At 41.5% G+C, this 15114-nt stretch overlaps 2 protein-coding genes across 4 annotated transcripts in view; one reads left to right on the top strand and one right to left on the bottom strand.

The window, feature by feature from the left end:
* bloc1s2 (biogenesis of lysosomal organelles complex 1 subunit 2) overlaps positions 1-11192 on the bottom strand; it is a 281661-nt gene extending 270469 nt beyond the window's left edge. Inside the window, exons 1-5 of one of the 2 annotated variants that reach the window (XR_015852283.1) lie at positions 10987-11192; positions 7651-7767; positions 7423-7542; positions 7237-7341; positions 5240-5373 (exon numbers count right to left, since the gene is read on the bottom strand). Coding sequence is in view for 1 of the 2 variants with exons in the window: in XM_088350337.1 (XP_088206463.1) it covers positions 5342-5373; positions 7237-7341; positions 7423-7542; positions 7651-7767; positions 10987-11152 (540 nt within the window). In the remaining variant the exon portion in view is untranslated. Of the gene's footprint in view, positions 1-4916; positions 5374-7236; positions 7342-7422; positions 7543-7650; positions 7768-10986 lie in introns of those variants that run through there. The other variant, XM_088350337.1, reaches the window with a different exon arrangement.
* A 2796-nt stretch (positions 11193-13988) lies between these two features.
* Positions 13989-15114, top strand: part of usp24 (ubiquitin specific peptidase 24) — a 44733-nt gene continuing 43607 nt past the window's right edge. For both annotated transcript variants that reach the window (XM_088350330.1, XM_088350329.1), the window contains exon 1: positions 13989-14374. In XM_088350330.1, coding sequence (XP_088206456.1) covers positions 14096-14374 — 279 coding nt within the window. In that variant the 5' untranslated portion in view covers positions 13989-14095. The remainder of the gene's footprint in view (positions 14375-15114) is intronic.

Raw genomic sequence — 15114 nt, 5'->3', positions numbered from 1 at the left:
ATTTCAGGTGAATTGGCCGGTCCAAAATGTCCCTAGGTGTGAATGAGTGAGTGAGTTGTCTGTCCCCGTGTGCCCTGCGATTGGCTGGCAACCAGTTCAGGGTGTCCCCTGCCCACTGCCCGATGATTGCTGGGATGGGCTCCAGCACCCCCGCGACCCTACTGCGGATAAGCGGTGCAGCTGATGAGCCCCGCGACCCTAATGAGGATAAGCGGTACGGCTAATGAGATGAGATGAGATGAGAAATAACAGAGAGAGGGACATAAAAGGAGAGGGTGGGACAAAGAAAGACAGAAAGGGAGAGAGAGAAAAAAGAGTGAGAACAAAAAAGAGAGAGGGGGAAAGAAAGAAATCCAAGGAGAAATAGAAAGGGAGAGAATGAGAGAAGGGGAAAACAAGAGAGAAAAGGAAAAATGGAGGGAGCAAAAGAATGTAAAAAGACAGAGAGAAAGAGAGAGATTTAAAGAGAAAGAGACATTGAGTGAGAGAGAGAGAGAAAGAAATACAAGTACAGCATTTGTGAGAGCAACATCATTGGGTTTTTTTCTTGCACTCCTCCGGGCGTCGTCTCGCGGGCCCGATTCCATCCCTTAGCGGCCTAATCCGGCCCGCGGGCTGTCTGCTTGAAAGCCTTGATCTAGGGTCTCAGTCTTCAGCCGACCAAGTCATATTTGCCATATCCTCTAGGTGGCGGCAGATACTAATTTATATACAGTAATCCCTCGGTTATCGCAGTAAAGGGAGACCGAAACCACCCGCGAAAAGTGAAAATCCGCAAAGTAGCGACGCCCCTTCAAAAATGCTTTAAAAAAAAAAAAAACATTTTTTTTTTAAAAATTATTTTATGCATTTCAGGTGAATTGGCCGGTCCAAATTGTCCCTAGGTGTGAATGAGCGAATGAGTTGTCTGTCCCTGTGTGCCCTGCGATTGGCTGGCAACCAGTTCAGGGTGTCCCCTGCCCACTGCCCGGAGATGGCTGGGATGGGCTCCAGCCCCCCCGCGACCCTAATGAGGATAAGCGATACGGCTGATGAGATGAGATGAGATTATTATTTTTTAGACCCGCAAAGCTCTGAACCCGCGAACGTGGAACCGCGAACGTGGAACTGCGAAGTAGCGAGGTCCCACTGTAATGATCTGATGAAGAGTTAGTGGGCCTAAAAACATTGGGAACTAAACATTTGGAGACGACTCTAGGGGTCAAAATGGAGAGTGTGTTTTGGTAGCACTACAGAGTGGTTTATGAAATGAAATGAAATGATCTGCATTTATATAGCGCTTTTCAAGGCAATGACTTCCCAAAGCGCTTTACAATGTGCTCCACATTTCCCAATAGCGGCCTTGCAGCCATTTAAGGCGCTAACCTGCTTATTGGGGGTATCAGGGGTTCAGTGTCTTACCCAAGGACACTTCGACATGTAACACGGACGAGCCGGGATTCGAACTGGGATCCCTTGATCCCAAAAAAAAACAAATTCCTTTCAAACTACAATGCATTGTAATTTATTATATTGTTCTCTAGTTCTTCCATACTTAACATATTGTGCAGAAGTCTGGGGGAATAATTACAAAAGTTCACTACAGCCACTTTTTATCCTCCAAAAACGTGCAATTAGAACCATTCACAGGGTAGGATATCGAGAGCATACTAATATTTTATTCCTGCAGTCCAAATTTTTAAAATTAGATGATTTAGTAAAATTTTTCACTGCACAACTGCTATTTAAGGTCAAAAACACAGTGCCAGAAAGCATCCAAAAATTATTCACTCGGAAAGAGGGAAGTTATAACTTAAGGGACTGTCGTGAAATTATAATCCCAAAGGTGAGAACCACTAGGAAAATTATGTGTGTGTCTGTGTGTGGAGTCAAGCTTTGGAAGGGATTGCAAGACGAGATCAAACGGCGTCCAACTATTCACTTGTTCAGGTTTAGATTCAAATCAACATTCCTGGCGGAATACAGAGATAAGGAGGGTGGGGTATGAGCAATGTTCCCACTAAGCTGCGCGCGTGCGCAATCGCGCACTGCCCGCACATACTCAGTGCACAAGAAAATCCATCCAGCGCTATGTTCCCTCTAAGCTGTGTGTGTGCGCAATTGCGCACTACTCAGAGCTTTTCCGCGCACAAGAAAATCTAGCCAGCTCACAAAAATCAGGGCTCGAAATTGCTAATTAAGAAGCGAATGAAGTCAAAGTTACAGTGCATAAAGGTAAAATGTCGAAGTAGAACGAAGTTGAGTAAAGTCAGTAGTTTTTCGAGAACCGGCTTCTTCGCCTCGGCTCACTAAAAAGAACTGTCTCTTTCGGGTCCCAAACGGCTCTTAAGGTTGTTTTTGCTTCTTTAATCCCTACACGACCAAATATTATGCAAAATTGTGCACAAAATGACTTAAAGGAAGGGGGGAATACAAAAAAAGAAAAAAATACCAAAATGAAAAAGTAGTGAAAAGCTGAGAAAAAAAGGAAGAGAAAAAAGAAGGAAAAATTCAGAAAAATAGCCATAAAAAAGAAGAAAGAAAGAAAGGAAAAAAAGTAAATAGAGATCAAAAAGAAAAAAGTAACAGCTAGGAAAAAATAAACACAATGAGATTTTTTTAAAGGAATTTAAAAAAAACTAGAAAAAAAACTGGGAAAAAGAAGAAAAAGTTTGTGTCAATCTTGTTGCCAACATTGTACTTCCACTAAAAAAATGTGATTAAATACAGTTGCGTATCGTGCAACCTACTAAATAAGCCCCCAAAAATTTTAGTATTATGCGACAAAAGATACCAGGAAACAAAAGAAATGGAAATCTTGTGAAAGAATTATTGTAAAAACAAATGACGTTTGTAGGCCGTACAAGCTTTGCAATCGTACATTCGTCAATTCATTCAAAAGTGAAAAATAATTTTGCATTGCCGGAAACTCAGCAAAATGTAACTTGATGTCAAGTTTTGGACATGTTTGATAATGATTTAGTTGCCACACTTGGGATTGCTGTTGCTCACTGTTGTTTCAAGCGTTGCTCACTGACTTTGTGTGAACGCTCAGACCCGTGGAAAATTAGAGGGAACATTGGGTATGAGCGGTGCGGGAGATTAGGAATAGTGAGTCCTGTTAACTTTGTGTTATTGTTGCTATTTTTATATCAAAACTGTTATTATTAATATTACATTCGTTGTTATATCATTGGTATATTTGGTGGGGAAGATGAAGGGGAAGGTAATATAAGCATTTGCTTCTTACTACCCCTTTTCCAACATATTATGTAACATTTTGTTGTTGAGTTAGTTTTTGTTCTGTTTTTTATTTTGATGTTCGAATAAAGTTTTCATTCATTCAATATAAATACCTAGTAATCCTGCCTATTTAATGATACTTGCATTCTCTGTACTCAGACTACTCGCATCCCGTGCAGTGGGGCAAAACAATATTGAATAGAGCCAGATTTAAAAGCCGCTGGGAGACTTGCAACCGGAGGGGCTCCCAAACAAGCAGAAAGGGGGGTGGAAGGAGGGGAGTAGACATGTATTGGATGACAGTGAAACAGTAAATAACTTTACAGTATGAATAATGAGTTCCCTCTGTGTGTTGGGGCCCCAGTTGAACTAATGACAGGGACCTGGTTTAGATTAGGCCTTACACAAACACACGCGAGCATAAACGTATATACACGTATTCTCTGGTGGTAATTAGGATGAGTCAGGAGCAGTTAGGATCATGAGTCAACACTGCAACAACAGCATTGAGTTTTTTTGCTTCAGCCATTACAAATACAAATATAAATAAGATCATCATCTTTGCAAAGTACCGTAAATTCCGGACTATAGAGCGCATCTGATTATAAGCCGCACCCACCACATTTTAAGAGGAAAACCGATTTTGTACATATACAAGCCGCACCTGTATATAAGCCGCATGCGCCCACATTATAAAATGTAACTCAAAACACAAAATTAATCCAAACCCGACTTCAAGTCCCGCGATTGAAACTAGATGTCCTTCATTGAAGTACACAGTCCAAAAATCACAGCCGGGAAAATGATACCGGTACTTAAGGTTAGATGTAGATCTGCAGATTCCGGGTACCCATTTTTACCCCACTCCTAGTCACCCAGTTTGTTCTGCCCCTCTTTAATTCGCCCATGCAAAACATATCAGAATAAGTGTCTCAAATAGATACGTTACAAAATAAACAGTTGCAAATACATATGATACATAGGTTACACATATTTACAAAGAAAGTCGGTACACCGAGAGTTTTCAAAGCTTTAATGATAATAATAATATAACTTTCATCCCAAATTCCCAATTTAAGTCCGAATTTCATCCCAAATTGCTACCATTAACTGCCCTGCCTGACAGGGCAGTTAATGGTAGCAACACGCTCGCAACACAGTAAACGGGTCTATTAAAAAAACATACCGCACTTGTAAAAATCACAGTAAACCGTCCTCATCTTCCTCCTTAGAACTGTAGCCATCAAAGTCGTCTTCCTCAGTGTCGGAAAGAAACTTTGTCATATAGACGTCGTCCCACGCTCCCATCCACTCCTGATTCTGTGCCCTCCTCTCAGTCACGCAGCAGACCAGCTTTTCGGAACCCGTTGGCGATGGTGGATTTTTTTGATGCTGCCCCACGCTGTCAGGATCCACTGGCAGACTTGCAAAAAAGTTGCCTTTCGCATGCGGCCAGTTTTAGTGAAGTTGGAGTCTTCCTCGGCGCATGTATTCCACCGGTCTAAATCTTACCTTCTGTATTCGAGTGCCGCTGGCAGCCGTTAGAAGAATTACATAAATTGGCCGCAACACTGAATAAGCCGCAGGGTTGAAAGTTTGGGGAAAAAGTAGCGGCTTATAGTCCGAAATTTACGGTAGTACATTCAACATTTGTGGCAATGAAGGGCGAAGCACAATTAAGCAAGCATCACAGGTCTACTTTAAAATAAATCTTGTTTAATATCAGTGAACATTAAATGGTAATAAATACTGTTCAGGGAGGTTGGCCTTCAGTGAACTCTCAATATGCTTCATCTAGCATTCCATAATGGACGAAATAAGTCTAGGGTCCATGCTCCTGTTCGCCATGCAGCCAAGAGGAGGTTGTTGCTTTTGAAGTTAAGTGCACACTCACTTTTGTACAGCATTTGCCTTGTCATTCGGTGATAAGAGTGTTCAAATATAAACCCAAACACTGGCGCCTTGCGCCGTTGCTCCCTCCTCAATAACCCATTTTATACGAGTTTAAGTGGCTTCAAATGTCAGTTGGCGTCCATCAGCCTTCCAGTCCCCAAAGTGGACGTCAAGTGGTGTTTGACTATGCAACAGACGAAAAGCTATATTATCCTGATGGTGGTCTTCATCGCTTCTCCAATTTTTTGAATCTGGCCTCTGCAAAAAGAAGGGAAAAAGACATGCAGAGAGTTTAAAACACACTGATTTTTGGTTCAATACTGCCACCTGCTGGAGGCCCTACACAAACATTCAGTCTTTTCCATAAGACTTATTATTATGAAATCAGTTAAATGTTTACAAATTTACTATACTTCGTTTTTTGTAAGATTTCTCACCCAATTGTGTAAATGTACAGATGAATACATTTTGGGATTACAAGAGCTGGATTAAAAAAAAAAAATCAATCTTGGCGATATGCCTGCTTCAGAAAATGTGCAAGTCATAGTAAATTACTTTGAAATGCCAGATAGCATAAAACAGTCTTTATGCAGAGAAGTTTGTTTTGGAGGTAAAAATATACGTTTTAAATTTTTATATAGTGAAGTGTGTTTCAACCATGCATTAACAAGGCACTAAAATTATTAAAGCTGGATAAAATTAGAGAGACCGCTTCAAATAGGCCCTCAACATAGTAGCTTATTTTCAACTAAATTACTTAGTTATTTGTGAGGGAGGACCGTTAAAAGCTTATCAGTGTTTGGGGCTTATACAATTATTCAAAACTATATACAATTCTAAAAATACATGTCAAATGGCTTCAATATTGTTACATATAAGTTACCGTAAATTCCGGACTATAAGCCGCGACTTTTTCCCCAAACTTTCAACCCTGCTGCTTATTCAGTGATGCGGCCAATTTTCAAACGGCCGCCAGCGACGCTCGAGTACAAAAGGCAAGATTTAGACCGCTGGAATATATGCGCCGAGGAAGACTGCAACTTCTTGGCTTGACTAGAGGCGAGAAATCTTTCATTAAAACTGGCCGCATGCGAAAGGCAACTTTTTCGCAAGTCTGCCAGTGGATCCTGACAGCGTGGGGCAGCATCAAAAAATCCACCATCACCAACGGGTTCCGAAAAGCCGTGACGGAGAGGAGGGCACACCAGCGACAGTGACAGCACGAGTGAGGCTGCGGGAGCGTGGGACGACATCTATATGACACTGTTTCTTTCCGACACTGAGGAAGACGACTTTGATGGCTTCAGTTTTAAGGAGGAAGATGAGGACGGTTTACAGTGAAGTACGGTATGTTTTTTTAACAGACCCGTTTACTGACTTGCGAGCGTGTTGCTACCTGTCGCAGGCACCGTTTGGGATAGAATAGAATAGAATATACCTTTATTGTCATTGTTACAAAATGGGTTAACATATTGTGACAACGAAATTGGGCAATGAAAGTTATATTATTATTATTAAAGCTTTGAAAACTGCCCTGTACAGTCTTTTTTTGTAAATATGTGTAACCATGTATAATATGTATTTGCAACTGTATATTTTTGTAATGTATTTATTTTGGACATTTATTCTGATATGTTTTGGACGGGCGAATTAAAAAGAAGGGGCGTAACAAACGCGGGCTGACGGGAAGTGGGGACCGGTAAAGGTGAGTGTTTGTGGACACGGGGGACAATAGTGAATATATATTTTTCCCCACCCTTACCTTTGGAAATATACACTTTTTTCTTTGGATTACTTTCAACGGGAACCGGACTCTGCCGGTCTGCATCAAACCTTAAGTACCGGTATCAGTTCACGTTCATTTAGCGGCTGTGATTTTTGGACTGCTTACTTTAATGAAAGATATTCAGTTACAATCGCGAGATTTAAAGTCGGGTCTGGGTTAATTTTGTGTTACATTTTTTTAAAGTGGGCGCATGCGGCTTATATACAGGTGCGGCTTGTGTAAGTACAAAATCGGTTTTCCTCTTGAAATGTGGTGGGTGCGGCTTATAATCAGGTGCGCTCTATAGTCCAGAATTTACGGTAATGGTAAATTGGTCTGGGACCTGTAGGTCTCACCTAGTTTTTTGGAATATGCGTCCAATTTATAAGCAGCTTGTTCCAAAGAAGACACTTGTTCTTCAATCTGATTTATCTGGTCCAAGTGGGGCTGAAGGCTGGCATCTAAGAACATATACAAAAGTGAAAAACATGAAAATACAAACTATCAATACGATGTTACTAATTATTTGTAGCATGACTCACACTTGTTGTTGAGATCCAGCAAATTTCGACTTATGTTGATGCTGATATCTTTCATCTCCATGTACTTCAAACTTGTAAGTTTGTTCATGTTCTCCAGCAGACGGTAATCCTCGCAAGTGGCTGAAACAATGATCATGAGAATGGGGTCACAAAAAGAAGCTACACGGCCCCATGACTGTTCTGGGTGGAGGAAAAAAATATTAGTCTGTAAATGTAATTTTAGAATACCTGTGAGTTCTCCTTGAAGAAAGACGGCCATCTTTTCAAACATGTCGGTACACAATGCATTGAGGTCCGGCTCTGCAGGCTCCACGGCTTCTTCTGCCGTTTCCACGCCACCATCACCTTAAACACAGTCACCCACGCTTTGTCATTTGTTATCCGTCCATGGGCCACAGCATCAGCTTTTCCTTCACAACAATAGACCGATAAGCTCCATCCTGCTCTCACACGTGAACAAGACCCCAGGAGATTTGAACTTTTCAGCACTTAGCCTTTGACAACAAGAACAACATTAAAAAGCAATTGTGCCACCGAAAAGTTATTCATTTGCGAAATGATTCAAATAATAACCTTATTATCCCTAGTTGATGTCAGTTAAATTACTATACTACACAGAGTTTTAATGAATATGCTAAAAGCGGGTTAGCGCGTTTGCGGCACATTTCTAAGGTCTTGGGAACCTCCTGTGTGGGTTCAAATCCAGCTACCGGACTTCCTGTGCGGAGTTTGTATGTTCTCCCCGTGCTTGGGTGGGTTTCCTCCGGGCACTCCGGTTTCCTCCCACATTCCAAAGACATGCATTTCAGGTGGATTGGCCGGTCCAAATTGTCCCTAGGTGTGAATGAGAGAGCTAGTTGTCCCTGTGTGCCATGCGATTGGCTGGCAACCAGTTCAGGGTGTCCCCTGCCCACTGCCCGATGATTGCTGGGATGGGCTCCAGCACCCCCACGACCCTACTGAGGATAAGCGGTGCAGCTAATGAGATGCTAAAAGCGGATTACCATCATGGGCTTCATTGGGTATTATATTTTAAGGAGTTGCTAGCAGCATAAGATTCCCTCTGATTTCTCTCTTGTAGAAAAAGGAGTCAGTATTCTTGTTTAAATTTCGGATACTGCAAGTTAATCATGAGTCTCTCAGTTCGAATTCCTGAAGCATGTGCCGAGTATTATAGATGAGTGGTTCTTGAACCGCGAGTAGAGGTGTGTGTTCATGACGTTTGACGCCCCACAAAGCAGGGGTACCACGGGCATTTTTGCAGTCAATGAAGGATTTTTTTATTTTATTTATTTCACTATAAGGGATTTAATATAATACAAATTGAATTTAATGAATGCAGTGGGGATTTTTCACAGGGAAGGCATGGGGTCAATTTGGCCTGGACAAGAATGATGTTTACAGAAAAACAAGAACGGGGACATGGGTTGACGCGGGAAAAGGAGACGAGTGTTCTGATAAGCTTTCTTGTTGTGAGTCTTTCAGACACGGTGGCGACAAGGTGGAGGCCACGTAAGGAGTCTGCCAGAGGAGGAGGTGAAGCTGGCACCGGACCCGTCCCAAGGGGGGAGGCCTTCGTGACGCACCGGTCGGACGAGGTGGGGAGTCCCTGGCCCGCCCATGGGGGAGGAGCCGATGCCCCGACGTGTCAAAAAGACGGACGACGGAAAGAGAGAGACGGGAGCAGAGACAAGATGGGAGGCTCAACGAAGACTAATTAGACTAATTCGACAATAATTCAGCAAAATTTGATGGAATTCACTTAGCTAAATACTTTAAGAAAATAAATCTGCCCCCGTGTGAAAATGCCTCTCTTGTCAATAGGTTTCCCTTAAATTAAGAAACAAGCATGCATTGTTAGGAGAATAAAGTTTGTGTTTGGTTAATGGAGTCAGATAACTAATTCGAACAATTTGGTATAAACACTAAATTTGTAATAGTTTTTTCCCTAACATCACCAAGCATGTTGTATCCTGTCCACTTGACGGCGTAATCAGGGAAATTATTCATCTTGAAGCCCCTAAGAGTGTGTGAGGCATTAGACTGCAGGGCTTCGATGCCTTAACAGGGTTCATTTTGCGATTAGTACAGTTACACAGTAGGCCTTTTCTGCAAGAAAAACAACGAAAACAGGAGAAGGCAGTTAAAAGCTTTTGATTCGGCCTACTCCCTTTGGCCACACATGTATTGTATCATTGTATTGTACAGCTGGTTTGGGTTATATACAGTATGTTGTTGTTTCATTTTGTTAGTTAGTGGTTGGTGATGTATTTGGTGCTGTGTCCAAATACAAAACGATAAAGTAACAGTGGTCTGGGATTTGGAGCTGCTGATCCTTACACCAGCCGCTGAACAGTTTGCTGCGAACAGATTCAATAAATGGTTAGAAATTGCAGCTAGCAGCAAACAGAAGAAAATCCTTTCCACAAATCAAATCAACATGTCAAGCTCTTCTCAGTAGAGATGAGATGCAATGTAACGCTCTCCCTGCACCTAAAATTCTATCCATAAATACGACAAACAGAATCGGTGACAGAGGGCAGCTTTGGTATACTTGTGTAACGAGTGTAATAATAACTTTTGTTTCTGTATAACTGTCCAGCAATAATGAGTCCAACAGTGCCACCTGCTGGTATGTGGTAAGGTTTGGTTTGGCTTTAGACTTTGCGACAGGAAGGTGGGTTTTTTGTCAGTCTACAACGAGCTGCCAACGAGATCAAAGCCAGCAGAGAAGCTTACCACGTGTTGTGACTCATTCATTTGCAGCAACTGTAATAAAAACCTCATCATCCTTTTTATATATATGAGAAAATAGGAATGATAGCAATAATGAGTATAAAAACGGGTACAATTGAGTCACAACACAACACGTGGTAAGCTTCTCTGCTGGCTTTGATCTCTATAAGGGGAATTAGCATTTTAGCACGATATGCAACAAAACAAAAATAAATCCAAACAGCTTGACAACATCAATCACATTACTGCGCATGTTGAGGGATTTGTCAGCTGTGGTTTTAATGTTTAAAATTAACTCTTTGCAGAGCACCAAAAGATCGTGTCTTACCGTTGGCAGCTCGTTGTAGACTGCCAAAAAACCCACCTTCCTGTCGCAAAGTCTAAAGCCAAACCAAACCTTACCACATACCAGCAGGTGGCACTGTTGGACTCATCATTGCAGGACACTTATACAGAAACTATACAACATATTTCAGCAGGAATTTCTATAAAACATAAGTTATTATTACACCCGTTACACTTGTAGTCCAATCCTCAATGGAAACCAATGCAACTTGCTGCAAATTAAAGGCAGAGGGTGTTCATTATCATCTTACTTACAGTGCGACTATTGGCAATGAAACTGGACGTCAAATTAAAAAAAACATCCAGTTGCACAAACAAACAAAATACGTCTGATCTGTTAGAAGTTACGTAATATAAAACAAATGCAACTTTTTACCGATTACAATAACACAAACCCCACAATGCACATGATTAAAAAACGATTGTTATGACAAATTAGCATTAGCGACGTGCTAGGGAAACCGAGTGTGTTTAGTCACTCACTGTTCGTATTGGGTTTTTTAACCGCGATCACCGGTGCTTCTTTCAAATTTTCTGCATTTTCTCCGTGACTTGGCAATCCAGCAGCGGTGCCCGCCAGGTCTGAATGGGCGCCTGGCAGCCTGGAGATGCTGTCCATTGCTGCCGCGTCGTCTCCCATAGCAGCCATTTTGTGTCTGTTATGATTCTCCACCCTCCTTTGTCTCGTGAGCTGGGCACACGTGACTTCCCCATGCCTTGTCACTTCCCTTTCTACCATTGCAGTGCCGCGCCCGAGAGGTTTTAATAATACTGTAATAATAATACTAATAATAATACTAATAATAATACTACTAATAATAATAATGATGATAATAATAATAATAATAACAATAACAATAATAATATCAACAACCGTACAAACAACAACAACAAGGCAACAACAACAACAACAACAATAAAAATAATAATATAAATTAGTAGTAGTAGTAGTAGTAGTAGTAGTAGTAGTAGTAGTAGTAGTAGTACAGTGGGACCTCGCTACTTTGCGGTTCCACGTTCGCGGGTTCAGAGCTTCGCAGGTCTAAAAAATAATAATATATATATATATATATATATATATATATATATATATATATATATATATATATATATATATATATATATATATATATATATTAGCATTTTTGAAGGGGTGTCGCTACTTCACAGATTTTCACTTTTCGCTGGTGGTTTTGGTCCCCATTAACCGGGTCTAAAAAAATATAATTATAAAATAAAAAATTTTTTTTTTTTTTAAATGTAAGCATTTTTGAAGGGGCGTTGCTACTTCAAGGATTTTCACTTTTCGCAGGTGGTTTTGGTCCCCATTACCCGCGATAACTGAGGGATTACTGTAGTTGTAGTAGTAGTAAACATTGCTACAGAAGACAGATCTACAGTTTAAACCAATTTAACATATTAAAAAAGGTGTGCGGAAATGTTCGGTAAATTCTAATTGTTTTAAATCTACTTTACTGCTCTTTTTTTGTGAAATTAACACGGCGCAAAAACAAAAACCAACAACTAAAATATTAGCAACATTTTAAAGGTATATGTTTTAATAATCTTTGACTTTAATCTAATTTTAACATTTTGCCTGTTTTCGGTTAGAATTTCAAGTTCCAAGGTCCATCAAGTATTCAATGAACGAAACCATTTCTTTCCAATGTTTCCGTTTGACATTTTCAGAAATTTAAGAGAATATACTCTGTTTTATGTCCCCTTTTACTAAATGTACATTTTACAGAAAAGCTACCGCGAAATGAAGTTTAGAATGTTTTTTTTTTCAAGTAAAGGTTGAGGTTGGAGTCCATTTATTATTACAGTACAAACACTAGGGATGTTATCAGTGTGGAAAATGTGTTGATATCACAGTATCTAACATTCCTTACAAACACTGAAAAAACTGGAAATGCTACGACGACACTAGACATTTATACTCCCTCGGGAAAATACAAAGCAATACCGAATAATCAAAAAACATTACCACAACACTAATGTTTTTTTCATAGGCTTTTTAATAGAATCAACAATGCATTACTCATTTGTTAGACAGACGTATTAACATACCTGTCAACCTGTCAACCTGTACGTTTTTGCCGTACAAAGTACGTTTTTTATGCATTTTGAGACGTGTACGACGTACAAGAAAATCTGTACGGAAAAACGCATATTTGCCAATTATGGGTTCCATCTGGTATATACCGACTATGACGAAACGGCAAATCAATCAAGTCAAATGAGTTTGCCGCGGTAGCCTCTATCTCGATGTTGTTTTTTCCATTGCAAACTAAGCGAGCGGTTTGATGCTACTGTGCGCACGCGTCTGCCGCCTCGGATTTCATGTGGTAGTTTTGTAGTGAAGCAGCACGGCGGCCCATTGGTTAGCGCGAGTGTGGCACAGTTCTGAGGTCATGGGTTCAAATCCAGCTACCAACCTTCCTGTGCGGAGTTTGCATGTTCTCCCCGTGCTTGCGTGGATTTCCTCCGGGCACTCCGGTTTCCTCCCACATTCCAAAAACATGCATGTCAGGTTAATTGGCCGGTCTGAAAAATTGTCCCTAGGTGTGAATGAGCGAGCGAATTGTCTGTCCCTGTGTGCCCTGCCCACTGCCCGGAGATGGCTGGGATGGGCTCCAGCACCCCCGCGACCCTACTGAGGATAAACGGTGCAGATAATGGATGGATGGAGGGTTATGTAGTGAAAGGAAGTCCGTCTCTTTTTAGAGAACCGGCTTTTTCGGCTCAACTCATTAAAGAGAGCCGGCTCTCAAACGGCTCAATTGCTTTGATGCATTAAATTACGAATTATTATGTTGTATAAAGAAGTTAAGAAAAAAAGGAAGTATAAAAGGAGAAGATGAAAAAAGACAGGTTTGTGGTTATCCCTTTAATCAGTATATTACCAACAATAATTTAATGCAGAAAATAAATTCATAATTTGAATAAGAAAATGTATTATTCGACTTAATTATATTTGCATGTATTTTTCCTTCTACAGTGAACGTCCAAGCTACTTCATTTTTGAACTTTTTTTATAATAAACCTCATTTATGACGAGCAACTCAGGATCTCACGACAAAATGTTCATTAACAATATATATGATTTAACGAAACACATGTACAATATAAAATGTTAAACTACATAAATAAACACTTTTGAAGAAAAAATATAGTGTAAGATTATTTTGTATTTTGTAAGGGAAAATATGACAGTTTGCAAGGGCATGGAGCAGTGGAGGTTGACAGGTACGAAAACAATACCAAATATGCGAAGAACCACAACACTGATATTTTTTTTCATATACTTTTTAATAGAATCAACAATTCTTTACTCATTTGTTAGACAGACGTATTAATACAAATATGTATCTTTGAAGCTTTTGGTCTGGGTGTGCGCACGCTCCCCAGTGAATATTGCGATTTCCGAGTTTATTGAAGTATGCATAACACCTGTGGGCTCTGTAGTGAGAAAGCCAGATCGTGACAGTCAGCCACTAGCTGGGCTGTAAACATGGCGGCGCGCACAGCTCCAGGGCTGCGCCCCGAATCCCGTCGCTCCTAGGCTGCGAACAACGCCGACAACCCGACCATGGAGAGCGAAGAGGAGCAGCACATCACCACGCTCCTCTGCATGGGCTTCCCGGATCCCGACGTGATTAGGAAGGCGCTCCGCTTGGCCAAGAACGACATCAACGAGGCGGTCGCGCTCCTGACCAACGAAAGCCCGGGACTCGGCTACGGATATGAGCCCATGGAGAGCGGGCCTGCCCCCGCTTTGAGTTCGAGCGGCGACGGAGAGACGAGCGGGAGAAGCGGCACTGGGGGCTTTGACCCTCCGCCCGCTTACCACGACGTCGTTGACGGGGAGGTGAGAACGAACGTTCGGCGCTCAGGCGGTGGAATTGCGAAGGAGCTTCGCCCACATTGAAGTAGCTCCGCGTTAGCATGGATGCTAGCCGCGCAACCAGCCCCGAAGTGAGCTGTCAGAGCGGGGGCTGCGGATTGCACCCACGGTGCTTTGGCGCCAAGGCGCGACACCGTCTCGAACGTGCACACATTCTTTCAACAGTGATATTAAACCTAACTAACTAATCTCGATGGTAGTTCATGTAACTGACTAGCTAGTGGATAGTTTCCTGCAAGGAGGTGCGCGCGGAGCACTGCATCAATAATGCACGGAGGTGCTGGGGGGAAAACACCCCAAAATATCGTGGATTTGGTTGGAATTGTTAAAAGCTAAAGAATGCATTTTTTTGTGTGTGCAAGTCCACTTCATGGGCGCTCGCGTCGCATTCCACTGGAGTTGTACTTTTTTGTTGTGGTTTCGCAATTCATGCAGACGACTTGGCCGTTTTTTTGCATTCTTTGTTTACTGGGATTGAAACAAACTATAGAAAAATATACCGTAAATTATGGACTATAGAGCGCACCTGATTATAAGCCGCACGCACCACATTTTAAGGGGAAAACCGATTCTGTACTTACACAAGCCGCACCTGTATATAAGCCGCATGCGCCTACATTAAGACATGTAATACAATCACAAAATCCGCCCAAACCCGGCTTTGAGTCCCGCGAATGTAACTGAATACAAAGCACACGGTCTAA

This window comes from Urocampus carinirostris, chromosome 12 (assembly GCF_059441175.1).
Source record: "Urocampus carinirostris isolate Australia breed hairy pipefish chromosome 12, RoL_Ucar_1.0, whole genome shotgun sequence".
Lineage (NCBI taxonomy): Eukaryota > Metazoa > Chordata > Actinopteri > Syngnathiformes > Syngnathidae > Urocampus > Urocampus carinirostris.
The sequence above is the reverse complement of the archived record's forward strand: the minus strand, read 5'-3'. Positions and strand labels throughout refer to the sequence as shown.